The 21846-nt window shown below is 39.9% G+C and overlaps 1 protein-coding gene across 1 annotated transcript in view; it reads left to right on the top strand.

Annotated features, from left to right (window-relative positions):
- Positions 1 to 21846, top strand: part of rttn (rotatin) — a 167750-nt gene that overhangs the window by 84659 nt on the left and 61245 nt on the right. The window contains exons 25-26 of the mRNA XM_034170387.1: positions 1811 to 2053; positions 2505 to 2661. Coding sequence (XP_034026278.1) covers positions 1811 to 2053; positions 2505 to 2661 — 400 coding nt within the window. The remainder of the gene's footprint in view (positions 1 to 1810; positions 2054 to 2504; positions 2662 to 21846) is intronic.

Genomic DNA, 21846 nt, shown 5'->3' with positions numbered 1-21846 from the left:
GAGGCTGAGGAGTGTGATCCCCCTGTAGTTGGAACACACCCCCCGGTCCCACTTCTTAATCAGAGGGACTACCACCCCCGGTCTGCCAGTCCAGAGGCATTGTCCCCGACCGCCACACGATGTTGCAGACATGTTAACCAAGACAGTCCTACAACATCCAGAGAGTTAAGGTGCTCCAGATGGATTTCATCCGCCCCAGGAGCCTTGCCACCGAGGAGCTTTCTGACCACCTCGGTGACTTCGGCGTGGGTGATGGATGAGTCCGCCTCTGAGTCCCCAGTCTCTGCTTCCTCTTCGGAAGATGTGACGATGGGAATCCCATCCCATCGCCCCACGGGCCGGTATGTCAGGTGTAATTCGGTCAGCTAAGTAGGGAGGTGCCAGTCAGTGAATAATTTTACAGGTTGGTAATAGAACCTTAAAGTCAGACTTCACGGAGACAGGAAGTTAGTGAAGAGACACCAGAATCGGTGTAATGTGGTCAAAAGTTCTTGTCAAAATTCTGGCAGCAGCATTTTGAACCAGTTGGAGACCCCTAATGCTGGACTGCCGTAAATCAGGGAATAGAACATTGCAATAGTCAAGTCTTGGAGAGACAAAAGCTTGAATCAGAGTCTCTGCATCAGCTATAGACAGGATGGAACAAACCTTTGCTATGTTAAGAAGGTGGAAGAAAGCAGTCCTCGTGGTTTCTCTGAGTAGGTGACAGGACAAAGTGGGATCAAAAATCACCCCAAGGTTCCACAGTTTGTCAGTTTGATGTATGATGCATGAGCCTTGGTTAAGCATTAGCTGATCAAACTGATGTCAATGTCCCGCTGGATCAAGGACCATCATTTCAGTTTTCTCTGAGTTTAAAAGTAAGAAATTGCTCAACATCCAGCCTTTCACTGAAACAAGGCAATCCTCTAAAGTCTTTCCATACGATTATACTCACTGATCACATGGTAACGCATCCACATCTGAATAAGTAGGAATCTGATGAGCAGGAGTGAGGGTCTGTGTGGTGTTATTCCATCATGTGTTCTGCAGCCGCTCCTTTCTTTGGTAAATGCAATTCTCAGGCAACAACTATCTTACTCATTCATGTCTCATCCCTCATCACTTTGATTCTGAGCATGCTACATGGAAAACTCAGTACCCACAATATTTAAGTAATCTTTTTCAGAACATTTAGTTTCCTTTGACATTTACGGGTGATTCTTAGACTACGGGCACTTATTATGTCCTTTGATCATATTGTATGAAAAACAGAAAAAAGGGGAAATTTCACACTTTTATAGTTATCTTTACAATGAAAGTGTTTTAAGAAATTTGTTCTAGTAGTCTATGATGACTCTTTCACCTTTTTTCAGCATCATTATATGCAAATATTGCTGTTTTGTGCTTGTCCCACACCCAGACTTTTGATCTTCAATGATAAAAATGAATGGTAAAAAAAACGTTTTTTCTAATGTTTTAAAATATCTCTGAATAAAATATCAGTAAAATAATCAAAACATAATTGGGGTATTCAATGTCATACAACTGTTGTGATTTTTTTTAACAAAATGTAGTTGTCCCACACTATTGCCGTAATTTCCACCACAACACTGTAATGTCCCTTTAAACAGTTTGAGTGAAAGATTGTTTGGGTAGTTTCTATGGAGATAAACAGTGACATCAGAGCACATGTATATAGCGCCAAATCACAACAAACAGTTGCCCCAAGGCACTTTATATTGTAAGGCAATGGTGTGGTGGAAATTACATTTACAAGACCAATAGTGCCCGTAGTTAAAGAATCACCCTTACACTTTGTTCCTCCCAGATTCCATGAGGATCTAAAGCTGTCAGAAACACAGCTTGTGTCACTGCGAGCAGCCCACCTTCTCACTGCACTGCAGGACTGCATCCAGACCATCATCAAGGCAGCAGGCCACACTTCTGTGACTTCTGCCTTGTCCAGACTGGGCCTCTATTTGCTGAATGACAGAGTGGCTTTCCCTCACGTCCCCACCCATGGCTGCATAGATACTCTGCGCTCCCTCAGTTGGCAGGCTGCTATTACCAGGTGCATGACTTTTAAAGTCAAACATCGATTCGTGAAGTGTGAGACCATTTGCTAAGTACCAAGTCACTAAATATGCCTTATTAAGTTTTATGAATTTATAAAATTATGGGAGGAATTTTACGATTTCTTTTTATCATTATTACTGCTACTTCTCTTCTGTGCAAGAGACGAGAGTCGTTCATGCTCTGAACCATTGAGTATTTTTCTGTGGCTCAGAAAGGCTTTGAAACTTTTCTGGAATTGTTTTTAATAAACTGTGCTGTTAGTTTAGTCATATGAGAGTATTTTTAATCAGAAAATAATGATATAATTGTATCTTGTGAATGACGTCTGTCTTATTACTAAAAGTATTGATGCAGTGTTAGTGAAAAGAAATTGTAAAGGTCTGGTATTTTCTATTTTGCCTCTTTCTCTTTTTGTTGTTATAGTCTTTGTCTCTTCCTCCCTGCAGGTTTCTCCAAGTGCATCCAGTCAGTGTGGAGGATGAGAGGTTGCTGGTGGGCGTTGTTGCATTTTTGAATGCCTACTTCAAACACATACACACTGAGTCTGCATCTAACCCAGAGGACAAGGACCTGCGCTGGATACTGGAGCTGCTTCTCAATCAGGTACCAGTTGTTTTTAACTTCATGGCCACAGAGGAAAATAAAAACTGACTCCATCAGTCCAGTGTTTCTTTATAGACTTTGCAATGTTATTTCAGTTTTTCACAATGTTGTGAGAGGATTATATTGTATTAGAATCTTTGTCTTTTCAGTAAAAATGTGGTTGTAGCTTTCATGTTAAGTATCCTTAAATTTTCATTTTGTTTGTACATATGTGAACGTCTTTGCTATAAGCAAAATTTATACCTGAAACAGCTTGTTTTGAACTGCTGGGATGTCTCTGAACTGCGTTGTTCTGTGAAACACCCACTGAGTTGGTCTACACTCTGACACACTCACACGGAATGTGGAAGATGTACAACTGTTAGGTATTTACAGTCACAGCCAAACAATTAGGTAAACTCAATTTTCCCCACCTGCACACGTTTAATTTTTTAGCAAAAATCCATGTTAGGGCCCCTTCACACATAACATGATTGAAGCCGACTAGCACACGAAGGAAGAATTGCATGCCAGACGTGAAAAATCAGAGCCGCCTCTAACACCTTGTACAGCTGTCGCTACACCTATTCGTGCACACCAGCGGCTGAAAGACAGAGAGTGCCCAGTGAGAGCCCATTTGATCCCTCTCGTGGCAGGTGTCGGCCAAATTCCAGGTGACACACACGAACATCCAGCACCGCTCGCTGGGCACTTAGAAAATGTGGTGCCGGTCACGATGTCAGCACAAAAATAGTGCATGGGTTAAAGTTCTCTGTCACCATGACGGATTTCCGTCATTTGGAAAATTTAACCACACATACGTGCGCATGTGGTGTCATGCGTGTTTTGGGGCCGATACTCTCACTGTCAAAGCAACATCCCATTCTGCACTAATCAAAGCAGCAGCAATGTCAGTGTGGATGGCGCCGCACCGTGGAGGAAGGGACTGTGTGAATTTTCACTCCTCTTCGCTCTGTTTACTGCTTGCCATGAGCCACGGTCCTTCTCCTTTCTGTCTTTGTGGGAACATTGGCAGACCTTCCTCAAGTAGAGCAGGGCGTGGCTTTGCTTTGAACCAATGAAACAATTCTTCGATCTTCTGCCTCGTTGGTTCTTTGTTTTATTTTGCTTTATCTTAATATTTCCCGGCTAAAACCCTAAAGAGCATATGTCTGAGAGTAATATTTACCTTTTTTTGTGTTAAACCGACCTGTTATGGGCTTTTGAAACAGTTGTTAAATGTATTTTATAATTTAAAAACGGGACCGATGCTAACACGTTAGCATGTCTATGGCGTTTTCAATGTTAAAGTTAGCATTAAGCTGTTCGCATCTCAGCACATTTGTGTGCATTTGTTTTCTGTATAATAAATAATGGCTCAGTGTTTGTTGTCGTAAAAGAGTCAAATGTATTACAAATGATTTTATTGATTTATTATTTTATTTATTTTTATATAAGGGCAGCCCTTATTTATATTTATTTATTTATTTATTTTTATGTATTAGTAATAATAATAGCAACAACAATAATAGTAATAATAACTAATAATGCTACAATACAATTTTAGAGAAACAGACAAAAACAACCTGATAAAACCACAGAAAAGATAAAACTAACTAACAATGAACATAAATAAATAAATAAATGTAGAAATAAATAACTGTTTCCTGTGAACACCGAGTGACTCTTAAACCTCCACTTCATCCCTGTTTTATTTAAGTTGATGATTTGTTTTGGTCAAACCACATCTAAGCTGTGTTTTTACACAAGAAAAAAATTAAATGCTGTAAACTGCACATTTGTGTCTTTTTTCATGAAAATATCTTATTAAAGATCACATATTACACTTTAGTCAGGCCTTTAAAATAGTTTTGTGGACTCTTGCTGTAATATGTTGTCAGTAGTTGAGATTGTTGCTGCAGGCATCTAAAAATGAATGAATGAATGAATGAATGAAAACTGTTTATTTCGAACATTTGATACAACAACAATTACAAGATAGATCAGTAAAGACAACAACAAAAAAGTTCCTACTGTGTACCCAACATGTCCGAAAAGGGGTAGGGTGAAGCATCAGCTTATTTATCCCTACCCCTTCTTCCCCACAACCAGTAATACCCTTTGCCACATATACACATAGATTCCTACACACCTAAACCGATATCAATATATATATATATATATATATATATATATATATATATATATATATATACATATATATACACATACATATACACATCAACATACATACACATATACATACACATATATACACATATATATACACAAACATAAATATACACCTACACATACCTACTTACATACAAAATACTATATATTTACAAGCCGAAGCAAAAAACAAAAACACCCTAACCCTCATTACCCTTCCTCCTCCCTATACCCAGAAAAAAACATATTTTTGTACCGCTGTTTGAACTGGTTCATGCTTGGACATTGCTTGAGCCCCACTCCCAATCTGTTCCACATCCTCACCCCACAGACAGAAATACAGAAACCTTTTAATGTTGTTCGTGCCCACTGATGCTTTAAATTAAATTTCCCCCTCAGACTGTAATCCCCTGATCTGTTAAAAAACATATTTTTAATATTTGCTGGAAGTAAATTGTTTATTGCTTTATACACAATTTGTACTGTTTGAAAATGAACCAAGTCTGTGAATTTTAAGAATTTGGATTGTAAAAATAGTGGATTTGTATGATCTCTATAGCCAGTATTATGAATAATTCTTATAGCTCTTTTCTGCATTACTGATAGTGATTGTGTTGTACCTTTATAAGTATTACCCCATACCTCTGCACAGTACTGTAAATATGGTAAAACCAGTGAGCAGTAAAGAATGCGGAGTGAGTTGTGGTCCAGAATATGTTTCGCTTTGTTTAGAACTGAAATGCTTCTTGACAGTTTACTTTGTATATGTTTTATATGAGTCTTCCAGTTTATCTTATCATCTATTATCACCCCCAGAAACTTATTTTCATGTACCCTTTCAATATCTACCCCCTCAACTTGTAACTGAACCTGTATGTCTGTATTACAATAGCCAAATAACATGTATTTTGTTTTACTTAAGTTTAATGATAATTTATTTCTGTCAAACCATATTTTCAATTTTCCCATTTCTATACTGATCCTCCTCAGTAACTCCTGCAAATCCCCCCCTGAACAAAAAATGCTTGTGTCATCTGCAAATAATACTAATTTTAATATTTTGGAAACATTGACAATATCATTTATATAAATTAGAAACAGTTTTGGATCCAATACTGACCCCTGTGGGACACCACAAGCATTGTCCAAGCATGATGATGTATATTCCCCCAACTTCACAAACTGTTTTCTGTTACTTAAGTAGCTTCTCACCCAGTGCAACACCAACCCCCTAATCCCATACTGTTCAAGTTTATTGATTAATATGTCATGATTAATTGTATCAAAAGCCTTTTTAAGGTCTATAAATATTCCAACTGAATGTAATTTGTGGTCTATGGCGTTTGTAATCTCCTCAACTGATTCTATTAATGCAAGTGATGTTGAACTATGTGCTCTGAATCCATATTGACTATCAGTAAGTAATTTATGTTTATTTATGAATTTGTCTAATCTATTATTGAATAACTTTTCTAATAATTTGGAAAATTGTGGAAGCAAAGAAACAGGTCTATAATTTGTGAAGTGGTGTCTATCCCCAGTCTTATACAGCGGCACAACCTTAGCTATTTTCATTTGATTGGGAAATTTACCGGTTTGAAATGATAAGTTACAGATGTATGTTAATGGTTCTACAATCCATTCAATGACCTGTTTTACCACCACCATATCAATTTCATTTAAATCGGTAGATGTTTTATATTTACAATTATTCACAATGTCTATAATTTCATTTCCATCCACTGCTGTGAGGAACATTGAACAGGGATTTCTTTCTATGAGATTATTATCCCAATCCTCAGGTTGGGAATCGGGAATTTTTTCTGCTAAGCTTGGTCCAATATTTACAAAAAAATTATTAAAACCGTTGACTACCTCATCCTTATTTTCCTTCTTGACATTATTATCAATGAAATACTGAGGGTAACTCTGTTTTTTATTACCATTTTTGATAATGCTATTTAATATATCCCATATTCCTTTAATATTGTTTTTGTTATTATATAATATGTTACTATAATATTCCTTCCTACATACCCGTATAATATTAGTTAATCTATTTTTGTATTTCTTATATCTATTTTCTGCCTCTTTAGTCTTTAGTTTTATGAATTCTCTATACAGTGTATTTTTCTTATTACATGCATTTCGTAACCCTTTCGTCATCCATGGTCGAGCTTGGATTTTTTGTTTTCTGTAGTCTTGTTTAATTGGACAATTTTTATCATATAATGATGTAAATATTTGTAAAAAAGTTTCATATGCACTATCAACATCACTTTCACTGTATACCTTTTCCCAGTTTTGCTCCTGTAAATCCTTCTTTAGTGTGTTCATGTTTTCCTCTGTCCGCACTCGCCTGTATTTTATTTTCTCCTCTGGCTGATTCCGCCGATGGTTTCTATTATAAACGATGAAAACTGGTAGATGATCACTAATGTCATTGATTAATAATCCACTCAGTGTTATTCTCAATATCATTGCTGAATATATTATCAATTAAGGTGGCACTATGGGATGTAATTCTGCTTGGCCTGGTGATTTTTGGATATAAACTCATACTGTACATTATACTGATAAATTCATCTGTTATTTTATGCTTATTTGGATTGAGCAGATCAATATTTAAGTCACCACAAATGAACACAGTTTTTTGATTAGTTTTTGAGAACATTTTTCCCATACAGTCAGTGAATGTTTCAATACTAGATCCTGGTGCTCTATATATACAGCTGACTAATACATTTTTGCTTTTTTCTTCACATATTTCAATAGTTATACATTCTAATAAGTTATCAATCACAGTTGTCATATTGTCTACTATTTTAAAATGCTCATAATTGAGTGAAACCTGATGAAACTCTATTTGTGGTGTGTCTGTGATGTATGTATGTGCAAAATAAAACAAAACATTACTCCAGGTATGTTTTTGACGAGAATATAACTTTGTTACAAGGTCAAACGTTGATGTTGCGTGATAAAGGCCTTTTAATAATAACTCACTTAAAGAAATAATGGCAAAACTCACATGTAAGTTAAAAAAAAAAAAAGATTAATCGAAAAAATAATCGACCGAATAATCGTTAGTTGCAGCCGTAGTTTGTTTTACGAGTGAGAGCATTTTACCGATTAAATGTGAATAAGCCAGTTTTGAGTTTCTCAGTGCGCATGCGTTTTTGAAATGGGTGACAGTGTTACTTTGTTCACAGCAGAACAATGTTGTCAACTGCTTTAAGCACTGATTTTGTATTTTGACTGTACAGCCAGTGACACAGCACCCTTTTGGCTCATTTACCGGATTAGAACCGATCAGAATACTACAGAGACCATTTTTACTTGACAGTTGAAGTGAGTTTTCTTTGTTTCAGAGGGCTTTATACCCATTAGAATTCACCAGAATACACAAAATTTGACTTGCTCTTTTAAAAATGTTGTGGGGGAGATCCCCCAGACCCCCCAGAATCAAGACTACACCCCGCCCCCCTCCCCACCACCCTCTTATGTACCTTTATCTTCAGGTTAGGTATTCTTTTTATGCTTTGTCTCTCTCTTCTTAGAGGCTATTAGAATAGATTTGTACACTGTATAATGTGTTTATTGTATTTATTGAGGAAAAAAGAGTGTGTGCCCCCACTATGCCACATTTTAGGGACTTGCTGGCATTGATTTTTGCCAGGAAAAAATTTCAGTCAGATGAAAATTTATTGCTTTAACCCATGAAATACTGAGCACATGACCACTTTCAAGCTGGCTGTGGACTTTGTCTCAGTGCCCCCATGACTGTGGAGTTGCCAAGCAACACGTGGCGTGCAAGAGTGTCGGCTCCCCCCTCAACAACTGCTGTGCGTGTGTTTCGCGCGGCTCCCCTCCACAACATGTGGTGTGTGTTTCATGCCCCCACCACAACACATGTGGCGTGCAGAGGGCGGCACACTTGCATGACATGCTGATATGTACGTACAGATGGGGAGCAGCCAGCCAGAGCGCACACAGCACAGCAAGGCGCCTCTCAGCTGATCGCTGGCCAGAGACTCACTGACAGCTGGAAATGACAGCTTAGTGCACACGACGTGTCACATTAAAAATAGAGACCACAGCCATCACAGGTATAGAAATAATTACTACATTAACTACATACACAATTACATGCCAAGATAACTAAAAAAAATAAAATCACATAACACAGAAGCAGAGAGTGACACTTTTGTCTTGACAGGGGGTGTGGCTGGCTGCCAACAGCAACAGCTGTTGAGATCTCCGGTACTGGACATCACAGCTGTAGAACATGTACCGTGTTTTTTGATGGACATGACTTTACAATTGTCCACTGTGACGTGCGCTTGCTGTCATCACGTGGAAATACATAAAGCATATATCACTTTTGCGACACACTGGAGTGCATGCACAGGGCGCACATTGAGAGGCTGTCCCAGATGAAATAGAATGTTGGATCATAAGGACACACAGCAAGCGATCTGAATGTCACGTCTGTTTGACAGGACACATGTGCCAGGCCTGGCTCGACACGCGTGGCATGCCGCAGGACTGTGACAAGCCAACAGTGTGACAAATACGCCACGTTTAGTCATGTATCACCAAAAATGCAGCGTAACAAACGCCGTTTTGTCAGTTATTACTGTGCTTTTTTCGCTGTAATTAAAGATGACAAAAACTTCCTCTTCGTCCACTTCGTCTAATTTCTCTTTTTTTTTAAAATACGTTTATCTCCTTGTTGATTGTAGTCATTATACGCTCCTGTTATAAGGCAGTGATTGTAGCGCATTGGTAAAGTTCCATCTGTTTATCAGAGCTTTGGTAAACTGCAGGTTCGAATCCTGCAAGTGGCATTTATTTTTTTTATTTAACCAGGGTTATTGAACCGCAGGGTTCTGTATTGGCTCCCCTTTTATTTATTTTTTATATCAACCCAGTGATTTTCACTAATTATACACCAATATCTAATCTATCAGTGTCCGGTGATTGTAGGAATTAATTATATACCTGGCTGGACATACAACTCCAATTGCAATGAAGTTGGGATGTTGTGTAAAATGTAACTAAAAACAGAATATAATGATTTGCAAATCCTCTTCAACCTATATTCAGTTGAATACACCACAAAGACAAGATATTTAATGTTCAAACTGAGAAATTTTACTGCTTTTGTGCAAACATTTGCTCATTTTGAAATGGATGCCTGCAACATGTTTCAAAAAAGCTGCGGTATGTTTACCACCGTGTTACATCACCTTTCCTTCTAACAACACTCAATAAGCGTTTGGGAACTGAAGATACTAATTATTGAAACTTTGTAGGTAGGAATTCTTTCCCATTCTTGCTTGATGTATGACTTCAGTTGTTCAACAGTCTCAGTTGTCGTATTTTGCACTTCATAATGCGCCACTCATTTTCAATGGGTGAAAGGTCTGGACTGCAGGTAGGCCAGTTTAGTACCCGCACTCTTTTACTACGAAGCCACACTGTTGTAACAGGTGCAGAATGTGGCTTGGGTTTGTCTTGCTGAAATAAGCAGGGACGTCCATGAAAAAGACGTTGCTTGGATGGCAGCATGTTGCTCCAAAACCTGGATGTATTTTTCAGCATTGATGGTGCCATCACACATGTGTCCGTGTCATGGGCACTAACACACCCCCATACCATCACAGATGCTGGCTTTTGAACTTTGCGCTGGTAACAATCTGGATGGTCTTTTTCCTCTTTTGTCCAGAGGACACGAAGTCCATGATTTCCAAAAACAGTTTGAAATGTGGACTCACTAGACCACAGCACACATTTCCATTTTGCGTCTGTCCATTTCAAATGAGCTCGGGCCCAGAGAAGGCGGCGGCATTTCTGGATGTTGTTGATGTATGGCTTTCGCTTTGCATGGTTGAGTTTTAACTACGGTAAGATCCTTTACACAATGATGTCGGTTTTTAATGCAGTTCAATGTTGGTTTTTGGCCTTGCCGCTTACGTGTTGAATGTTCGCCAGATTCGCTGAATCTTCTGATTATATTATGGACAGTAGATGGTGGAATCCCGAAATTCCTTGCAATTGAACATTGAGAAACATTGTTTTTAAACTGTTGGACTATTTTTCACACAGTTATTCACAAAGCGGTGATCCTCGCCCCATCTTTGCTTGTGAACAGCTGAGCCTTTTGGGGATGCTCCTTTTTTACCCAGTCATGACACTCACAATTAATGTCCTCAGTTCCCAAACTGTTATTGAGTGTTGTTAGAAATACAATATACGACAACGGAGACCCCGGACTGTTGAACAACTGAAGTCGTACATCAAGCAAGAATGGGAAAGAATTCCACCTACAAAGCTTCAACAATTAGTGTCCTCAGTTCCCAAATGCGTATTGAGTGTTGTTAGAAGGGAAGGTGATGTAACACAGTGGTAAACATACCACTGTTGCAACTTTTTTTAAACTTGTTGCAGGCATCCATTTCAAAATGAGCAAATACTTGCACAAAAACAATAAAATTTCTCAGTTTGAACATTAAATAGCTTTTCTTTGTGGTGTATTCAATTGAATATAGGTTGAAGATGATTTACAAATCATTGTATTCTGTTTTTATTTACATTTTATACAACGTCCCAACTTCATTGGAATTGGGGTTGTAGTAAGACATAATGAGAGTGCTTCATTCATGTCATTTCATGACTGTACGTCTATGACCATGGGTCATACAGAGGCACAGAGGATCATACTTGTATTGTCTGCTCAATCAGGAAGATTAAATATTGGACATTGCAGGGATTTTTATGCTGTGCAGTTTTTATTTATTTTTTTTTATCTCCACAGCAGTGGTGCAATGTGGTTCCACATGCTCCAGCTGCTCACATTGTGTTTCTGCACGCACACGAATGTGCACGAAACCGTAGCAGCAGGGAATGGTCACGCCTGCCCGACTGTGTGTTCCTTCCTGCATTGGCTCATTGTTTTTGGGGTTTGCTCATTTGGGCTGTTTCTCTGTGAATCTCCCTGATTCCTACTTATTCGAGCTATGTGTGAAGGGGCCCTAAATAATGTCAGCTTTGTTTACATACAAGCAATGATGGCCTTGGTGGTCACCAGATGTAGGCTTTGGGGTTGGGAAAAAACTAACAATCTCATTTCAAGTGACATGTAACTTCAAAAACACATATACGTTGAGAAAGTCAATTATTGCATTTTTTTCACAAGTTCTTTAAAAGTAATAGTTATAAGATAGATTTGTTCCAGTTTTTGTGCAGTTACGTGCCAAGATGTCTGCCTCTGTAAACAGCATAGAAAATTCCAGAAATTAATACAGTAACTTTTAAAACCTTCTGAGTGACTGAATGACAAAATTTTGGGGACAATTGGGAAACCTTTGGCATGACCAGCCTGAGCATCCTTCATACAATCTGCTTTTGATCTGTCAGAACATGACACAAAGATGAGCTGAGGCCACAAAACATCGTGCTTCCTCCTAATGGGAGCTACCAAGAGAAGCTAGTATACTTATTTTGAACATCTCTTTTATTGTAAGCATAATTGGTCACTGCCTGTTGTGGCAGTCCTCCAGGCACGAGTTACCAATATGGAATGTAATTCTGGAAGGACAAAGTCTACACGTCTAGGGAAAGATAGGAGAATTTTAATTTAATTGAATTTAATTAGCTTATAATGCGCCAAATCACAGCAAAAGCCGTCTCAAGGCGCCTTACATAAAACAAGTCAACATAAAATTGAATAAATAATTAAAAATGAATAAAAAAAAATTCAAATACATAAATAAAAACAGAAGTAATAAAACAAATAAAAATAAAAACTATCCATAAGAAAGAGAATAAAAATAGGTTTTGAGTCTTGTTTCTGTGTAGGCTCTCAGTTGTCCAGGTGGTTTCCATAGTAGAGAAGCTTGACTCTTCCACTGGACTGGGTTGCTTGACGCGAGGACGTTTCGCTTCAAATCGCAGAAGCTTCCTCAGCTAAAATTCTTGCTCTGGTGGTCTGACTTCTGTCTTGACTCTTGTAGAGAAGAATAATCAAGAAGTCACAAAAGCTGGTGTTTTAAACCTAACCAGACCCCTCCTACTGAGAGGCAGACTGCTATAGGCTAGTGACTAAACAATAGCTCTAATTAGCACTTATTGTGCTCTAGTTAGCACCCTCCTAATGACAGGGCAGCTGTCCCTCTCCTGATGGCTCTCTTGATGACTCTGCTGATGACGTGAATGACTCATTACCATGAACAAAAGACTGAAACTGCTTTGACCTGAGTACCCCATTGTAAACAGGGGATAAAGTGTGTCTCAGACCCCCTCCCCGGTTAAGGCTGGGTTTCAAACGTTTCACAAAGAATGCTTCCTTAATCTCTCTCAAACCATTTCTTCTCTCTGGCTAATATTTTAACTTCCTTGTCCTCAGACATGTGGTTAGTGTCTTTAAGGTGGAGATGAACTGCAGATTGAGGTCCACTGGTGCCCTCTCTGCGGTGCTGGTATAGCCTTTTGTGTAAAGGTTGCTTAGTCTCACCTATGTAGTGTTCGTTACAGTTTTCCTGACATCTGATAGAATACACTACATTGCTCTGTTTGTAACTAGGGATCCTGTCCTTAGGGTGAACTAATTTCTGTCTCAAGGTGTTAACCGGTTTAAAGTAAATTGGGATTTTGTGCTGTCTGAAGATCCTCTGTAGTTTTTCCCGTACTCCTGCTAAATAAGGGAGAGACACTCTTCTTCTTGTCTCCGTCTCCTGTCTATCTGGTCTCTTTGTTCTCTGGGACTTCTGCACTTTGTCCAGGCACCATCGTGGGTACCCACATACTGTGAGGGCTTTCTGGACAAGTTGTTGTTCTTTAGCCCTTCCCTCTGCGGTTGTGGGCACCTGTAGGGCTCTGTGTTGAAGCGTCCTGATCACCCTGAGCTTGTGTTCAAGGGGGTGGTTTGAGCCAAAGAGCAGATATTGGTCAGTGTGAGTTGCTTTTCTGTAAACCCCTGTCTGGAGCTGCGTGTTCTCTCCAATCATAACATCACAGTCCAAGAAGGCTAAATGGTTGTTTCTGGCATCCTCACGTGTCAACTTGATATTGGCGTCCACCGAGTTGATGTGTTCTGTAAAGTCCTCAACTTCCTGTTGCTTGATTTTAACCCATGTGTCATCAACATATCTGAACCAGTGACTGGGAGAGATGCCCGTGAAAGACGTCAAGTCTGTCTTCTCCACTCGCTCCATGTACAGATTGGCCACAATGGGGGATACCGGAGACCCCATCGCACATCCATGAATCTGCCTGTAGTAATTCCCCCTAAACAGGAAATACGTGGTGTTAAGACAGATCTCCAAGAGTTGGCAGATGTGGTCTGTTCCACACGTTTGCGGACAAGGAAGTTAAAATATTAGCTAGAGAGAAGAAATGGTTTGAGAGAGGGGTCAAGGAGGCATTCTTTGTGAAACGTTTGAAACCCAGCCTTAACCGGGGAGGGGGTCTGAGACACACTTTATCCCCTGTTTACAATGGGGTACTCAGGTCAAAGCAGTTTCAGTCTTTTGTTCATGGTAATGAGTCATTCACATCATCAGCAGAGTCGTCAAGAGAGCCATCAGGAGAGGGACAGCTGCCCTGTCATTAGGTGGGTGCTAACTAGAGCACAATAGGTGCTAATTAGAGCTATTGTTTAGTCACTAGCCTATAGCAGTCTGCCTCTCGGTAGGAGGGGTCTGGTTAGGTTTAAAACTCCAGCTTTTGTGACTTCTTGATTATTCTTCTCTACAAGAGTCAAGACAGAAGTCAGACCACCAGAGCAAGAATTTTAGCTGAGGAAGCTTCTGCGATTTGAAGCGAAACTTCCTTGCGTCAATCAACCCAGTCCAGTCGAAGATTCAAGCTTCTCTACTATAGGTTTTGAGTCTTGACTTAAAAATGTCCACAGACTCAGACTGCCTCATGGTCACAGGAAGACTGTTCCACAGGGTGGGTGTACGATACGAAAACGAGTCTTTGACGTGCTGACTTCTTCTTCACCCTGGGAACACAGAGAAGTCCCGCATCCTGTGACCACAAAGCCCGGGCCGGCACGTAGAGTTCCACCAGATCAGCCAGATAAGATGGTGCCAGTCCATTAACAACCCTATAAGTCAATAGCAAAACCTTAAAATCTGCTCTCAGAGAGACAGGGAGCCAGTGCAAAAATGCCAAAATGGGCATGATATGTTCAGACCTTCTGCTACGTGTCAGAAGTCTGGCGGCAGCATTCTGAACCAGCTGAAGACCCCTAATGCTGGATCGTGGTAACCCTGAAAATAGAACATTACAATAATCTAGTCTAGAAGAAACAAAAGCATGAATCAGGGTCTCAGCATCAGCCATGGACAGGATGAGGCGGATTGTCGCTATATCTCTCAGATGGAAAAAAGCAGTCCTAGTAACATCCCTGATGTAGAGGTCAAAAGACAACGTGGGATCAAAAATTACCCCAAGGTTTCTCATTTTGTCCATATGAGGTATGACACAGGAACCCAGGCTGAGCGCCAGCTGGTCAAACTGATGCCGATGTCTCGCTGGACCAAGAACCATCATTTCAGTCTTATCAAAGTTTAAAAGTGGGAAGTTACTAGACATCCAACTTCTCACTGATAGAAGACAGTCCTCCAGGGATTTTATGGGAGTGAACTTTCCCGCAGTTATCGGCATGTACAACTGAGTATCATCAGCATAACAATGAAAGTCAATCCCAAAACTCCGCAGTATATGCCCAAGGGGTGCCACATACAGGGAGAAAAGCAAGGGGCCTAAAACAGATCCCTGTGGAACCCCAAATCTCATGTCAGCAAGGTCAGAGGTAGTGCCATTATACAAGACACATTAAGAACGATTGGACAGATATGATGTCAACCAGGCAAGGGCACTTCCAGTAATCCCAAAAAAATTCTCCAACCTATTGAGCAAAATATGATGGTCCACAGTATCAAACGCAGCACTGAGATCTAACAACACCAAAACCGTAGTGGTGTCTGAGTCCATTGCTTGCAGAAGATCATTCACTACTTTAGTGAGCGCTGTCTCTGTGGAGTGATATTTCCTAAAAGTAGACTGCAGTGGCTCAAAAAGATCATTCTCAGTAAGGTGGTCTATGAGCTGCCATGAAACCACCTTTTCTAAAATTTTGGAACAGAATGATAGATTTGATATCGGCCTGTAATTTTTCAATACACTAGGGTCAAGATTAGATTTCTTAAGTAATGGTTTAATCACTACTGATTTAAAACATTTCAGAACAGATCCAGAGGTTAATGACAGATTAATAATTTCCAGCACAGTCGGCCCAAGAGTGGGCCACAGGTCCTTAAACAATTTTGTTGGTATAGGATCAAATAAACAGGTTGTGCTTTTTGTAGATGCCACAAGTTTCGTCAGCACGCCCAATGAAATACTATTAAATTCTGTCAATCTAGGTAACACCTCAATGGTAGCGCCCACCTCCATAGCAGGTTTTAATGGCTGGGCCGAGGCGTGCTGAGATATGCTCAGCCTAATATCTTCTATTTTCTTCTCAAAATAATCCAAGAAATCCTGTGCTGAATAGGGAGAACGACTAACAGGTGGCTGCCCGTGAATAAGAAATGCGACCGTGTCAAACAAAAACTTTGAGTTATGTTTGTTTTTACTGATCAAATCAGAGTAATAGGTCCGCTTCGTGGCCAGTGTGCATGCTTATAATCTAAAATAGCATCCCGCCACACAAGGCGGAACACCTCTAATTTGGAACAACGCCATTTCCGTTCCAAACCTCTAGCCTTCTGCCTGAGGTCACGCAAATAATAATTGAACCAAGGTGACTGTGCCTTAGGAGGGCGTGACCTTAACAGAGGAGGCGCAATCTTATCAAGTGTAGTTTTAAGCGTTAAATTTAGACTATCCGCGAGGCTGTCCACTGATTTAGCATTCTCCAGATTCAAAGCTAAAATATCAGGTAGTCTGGCCTCAAGTTCAGTCATAGTTGAGGGTTTAATACGACGCTGCAGTTGTAGACAAGGTTGTTGTTCCACTAAATGCGACTGCGTAAATGTAAACCTGATAAGTGAATGGTCAGAGACTATAGATGCGAGAGGCAAAATGTCAATATTTGTGACAGCAAACCCACGTGCAAGAACCAGATCCAGGGTATTTCCACTAATGTGTGTCGGGTCCTGAATGCATTGCTGGAATCCTAAAACATCCACAATTTGCATAAATGATTTGCTAAGGGGATCAGAGGGTTTATTTATATGAATGTTAAAGTCACGAATAATCAAAATGTTATCTGCACTAGTTGACAAACTAGAGATGAACGCACCAAATTCATCTACGAGATGAATCATATCATCTATCATCTCATAGGAAGTCAGAATATGGGCCAGGGGGCCTATAAACAGTAACAAAATAACATAGCTGATTTCCAGTTTTATGACTCTGACAGTACTTAGCATCATGGGCATAACGGAGAGTCAGATGCTCAAACTAATTATATTTGTGACCCCCAACAGCTAATAAAGAAAACCTAGATTTGTAAATAAAAGCCACACCCCCGCCTTACTTCACACCACGAGACACGTGACTAAATGTGTACACTGGTGGGCAGGCCTCATTCAAAGGAAGGAGAGTTGTGGGTTTGAGCCAGGTTTCACACAAGCCAATCATATCTAAATGATGATCCATGATTAAATCATTAATCAACAATGATTTCGAGGACAGTGGTCTGATGTTCAGGAGACCCAGGGTAAGGACCTCAGTGGGGATGACAGTCTCACTGTTCGGAACCCGGTGAAGCAAGCCCAGGTTCTGAGAGCGCCACTGGCGCACATCAGTCCGGCGAAGATATGGACGGCCGGGCCGACAGTCCTCAGAGCCGACCAGCGGCACCACACAGGCTCTAACCGAATCCACAAGGCGCCAGGACAGCACAGATCCTGCCAGAATTCTGTGCACAGCTCGTCCGGAAGCCAGACAGCAGGCCAAACAGAGCTTCAGCTTCACCAGACGTCCACTTCGTCTCCCACGGCGACGACTGTGCTTTCGTCCGAAAGGCAGCGCAGGAGCATATAACCACACCGCACCACGAACCAGGGGCTGGAGATCCAGCAGAGTTTGGCGATCATACACCCGCAGTGCCTCTGACTCAAAAACAGCATAAATTAAAAACAATAAAATAACAAATGGACTGGAGAGCAGCAGACGAGCAGCCAGACACAACGGCGCCATCTTGGCACTCCCTTCAATCAGGGAGTGATTACCAGAATACCTGCAAATCTGAGATAAAGTAGCACAGCATCATAGTGCTAATGATGTTGCAGTTGAATGCAAAACATTTGACTATAAATTGAATAAAACCAACACGTGCCACCACTAGGCGAGTGAACATGTTACAGTAATGTTGTTAGCTAGTGTGAAGCCAGTAGCGAAGAGGCATGAAACACCCTCTACTATGGCTCCTGAATCATTGACACATTCGTAAGGAGATGAAAAACATCAGCCACAATGGAGGGTAAACTAAAAAGATGGAGGCACTAAGTGGGTAGCAATGCATGTCCTGGAAAAAATAAAAAATTCCAATGCTTTGTAAACATAGTCATGGCAAGACTCCCAGTGCAAACAAATACAAGCTCTGGGGGCCAAAATTTAGCTCCAACCAACAGGTTATGAGGCTATTGGCCAGTGCTAGCTAATGTTAACAATGTAAAACACCTGTACCGCTCAGTGAGACGATGAAAAGGAGATGATGGCTGAGTGCCAGTCTCCTTTATCAGGCTGCATACGTCACCCAGTCAAATGTGACTTTGTCGGTGTAATGTTTCGACCTCTACGCATATGCATGATGCACATCAAAGTATTAGTCTCCAGCAGCCAGGAGAAATGAAAGAAAACAGTTTTTAATGACTTGAAAACGTTTTAGGTGCATCACTGTCTATGGTGTTTATGGGGTCAAACTTTGTATGGATTTTCAGACGTGTTGACATGTATTAGCCTGCTGAATGTGGATGCTATAATATGACCACTTTAAGTCACGTAATGGTTTTTGCATCTGTGCTTTAAGGATACATAAATCTGCAGCTGCTGCAATCAGATAACAAGCAACAAGAAATATAATATCAATAGTGATCAGTACTTGTTGGTCTTCTTTATATACATGTTGCCAGTAGAGCTGCAACAATTTATCAGTTATTAATTAACAGCTATTAATTGTTCTGAGTATTTTAAGAAAATCCAAGTTCTGTAATTTCAATTTCTAAAATAGAAATACTTACCTGTTTTTTTTTAAATTACAGTAAACTAAATGCCTCTGGCTTATAGACAAAACAAAGCATTTGAAGGCATCATCTTGGGCTCCGGAAAACATTGCTCAACATTTTTCACAATTTTCTGACATTTTAGGGATCCATCAGCCAATTATTTCCTTTTTCTTAATCATTTGAGTAGTTTGTTAATGTAATTCGACTTGTCAACATATACCATACTCACATGTTGGAACATCCTGCCTGAAGAGGGGGTGAGCGGATGCACGAGCACAACCACTATTACATTCGTTGGAACACCCACACCTCTGTATATTTCAGTAAACTATCTGATTTAATCACAAATAAGAATAAATCACAAATAACTCACTCGTTGTGCCATACAATGCCAGATCCATTCCGCCTTGTGCTCAACTCTTGTATTCCAAAGTCTCAAACTGATGTCATTGTCATGTGACTACTGTCAGCACACACTGATGATGTCACAGGTAAGACAGAGAAGCGACGAGAAAAACTTTGTGAAAACTCATTATTTTTTGCTTTTTTCAATTTGTTGGGATCACTAGACTAATTTGGGCATGTAACCAGTTTTCATTAAAAGAGGGTGGGCAGATGCTTGGGCGGGATTCCAATATGCGGATACAGTACTATTGTAAGTGTGTATGTGGTGGTAATCAAAGCATAATTAATTACGTGTTGTCATGCAGGCCATATGTATAGTTCTGTCCTAATGATGGAGATACTATCACAGCGTACCACATTAATCCTACACACAGATTATTTCCTGAGCTGTGTAAACAAAGCTGAATTCACATTTTTGCCTGAGAAGAAAAATTATTGCACAGTTTTAGCAGGAAGAGGATTTATTCATTCTCACCTTGGATTTCTCATTAATATGTGTATAAACAGTAAGCTGATGCAGATTCAGACAGGATGCCTCGTAGGTCTGAGCAGCTCTGCTCTACTCTGACTTTTTTTTTGTAATTACTGAACTGTTTGAGGAACATCTGTTGTTGTCTTTGCTTGCGTTAACTAGCTACCGCAGGTAAAACCCAATAAGCAATGCTGCATGTCTGCTGCCCTCACAGGAGTCTTGCAGGTAGAGATGAATTGTGTTCAGGAGGATGTGAATTCCATAGTATGTCTGACCTTTCTCTTTCCACTGCTCTGTTTACAAATTTGGGCATTTTATAACATGTTGCTGACATGTCGTTTTGCTGTAAATTAATCGTGCACAATTCATTTAGCTGGTCCAGTTTTGTTTGGGCTCACCACAGCGGAGCCACTGTGAATCTACAGTAGTGTTCAGAATAATAGTAGTGCTATGTGACTAAAAAGATTAATCCAGGTTTTGAGTATATTTCTTACTGTTACATGGGAAACAAGGTACCAGTAGATTCAGCAGATTCTCACAAATCCAACAAGACCAAGCATTCATGATGTGCACACTGTTAAGGCTATGAAATTGGGCTATTAGTAAAAAAAAAAAAAAGTAGAAAAGGGGGTGTTCACAATAATAGTAGTATGGCATTCAGTCAGTGAGTTCGTCAGTTTTGTGGAACAAACAGGTATGAATCAGGTGTCCCCTATGTAAGGATGAAGCCAGCACCTGTTGAACATGCTTTTCTCTTTGAAAGCCTGAGGAAAATGGGATGTTCAAGACATTGTTCAGAAGAACAGCGTAGTTTGATTAAAAAGTTGATTGGAGAGGGGAAAACTTATAGGCAGGTGCAAAAAATTATAGGCTGTTCATCTACAATGATCTCCAATGCATTAAAATGGAGAGAAAAAAAAACAGACACGTGAAAGAAAACAGAAAACAACCATCTAAATGGATAGAGGAATAACCAGAATGGCAAAGGCTCACCCATTGATCAGCTCCAGGATGATCAAAGACAGTCTGGCGTTACCTGTAAGTGCTGTGACAGTTAGAAGACGCCTGAGTGAAGCTAATTTATTTGCAAGAATCCCCCGCAAAGTCCCTCTGTTAAATAAAAGACATGTGCAGAAGAGGTTACAATTTGCCAAAGAACACATCAACTGGCCTAAAGAGAAATGGAGGAATATTTTGTGGACTGATGAGAGTAAAATTGTTCTTTTTTTGGGTCCAAGTGCTGCAGACAGTTTGTGAGATGACCCCCAAACTCTGAATTCAAGCCACAGTTCACAGTGAAGACAGTGAAGCATGGTGGTGCAAGCATCATGATATGGGCATGTTTCTCCTACTATGGTGTTGGGCCTATATATTGCATACCAGGTATCATGGATCAGTTTGGATATGTCAAAATACTTGAAGAGGTCATGTTGCCTTATGCTGAAGAGGACATGCCCTTGAAATGGGTGTTTCAACAAGACAATGACCCCAAGCACACTAGTAAACGGGCAAAATCTTGGTTCCAAACCAACAAAATTAATGCCTTGCAGATGTGAAGAAATCATGAAAAACTGTGGTTATACAACTAAATACTAGTTTAGTGATTCACAGGATTGCTAAAAAAAAAGCAGTTTGAACATAATAGTTTTGAGTTTGTAGCGTCAACAGCAGATGCTACTATTATTGTGAATACCCCCTTTTCTAATTTTTTTTTTTTTTCTAATAGCCCAATTTCATAGCCTTAAGAGTGTGCATATCATGAATGATTGGTCTTGTTGGATTTGTGAGAATCTACTGAATCTACTGGTACCTTGTTTCCCATGTAACAATAAGAAATATACTCAAAACCTGAATTAATCTTTTTAGTCATATAGCACTACTATTCTGAACACTACTGTACATGTTGAC

This window comes from Thalassophryne amazonica, chromosome 1 (assembly GCF_902500255.1).
Source record: "Thalassophryne amazonica chromosome 1, fThaAma1.1, whole genome shotgun sequence".
Taxonomy (NCBI): Eukaryota; Metazoa; Chordata; class Actinopteri; order Batrachoidiformes; family Batrachoididae; genus Thalassophryne; species Thalassophryne amazonica.
Note: the sequence above shows the minus strand (reverse complement) of the source record. Positions and strands in the feature narration are given on the sequence as shown.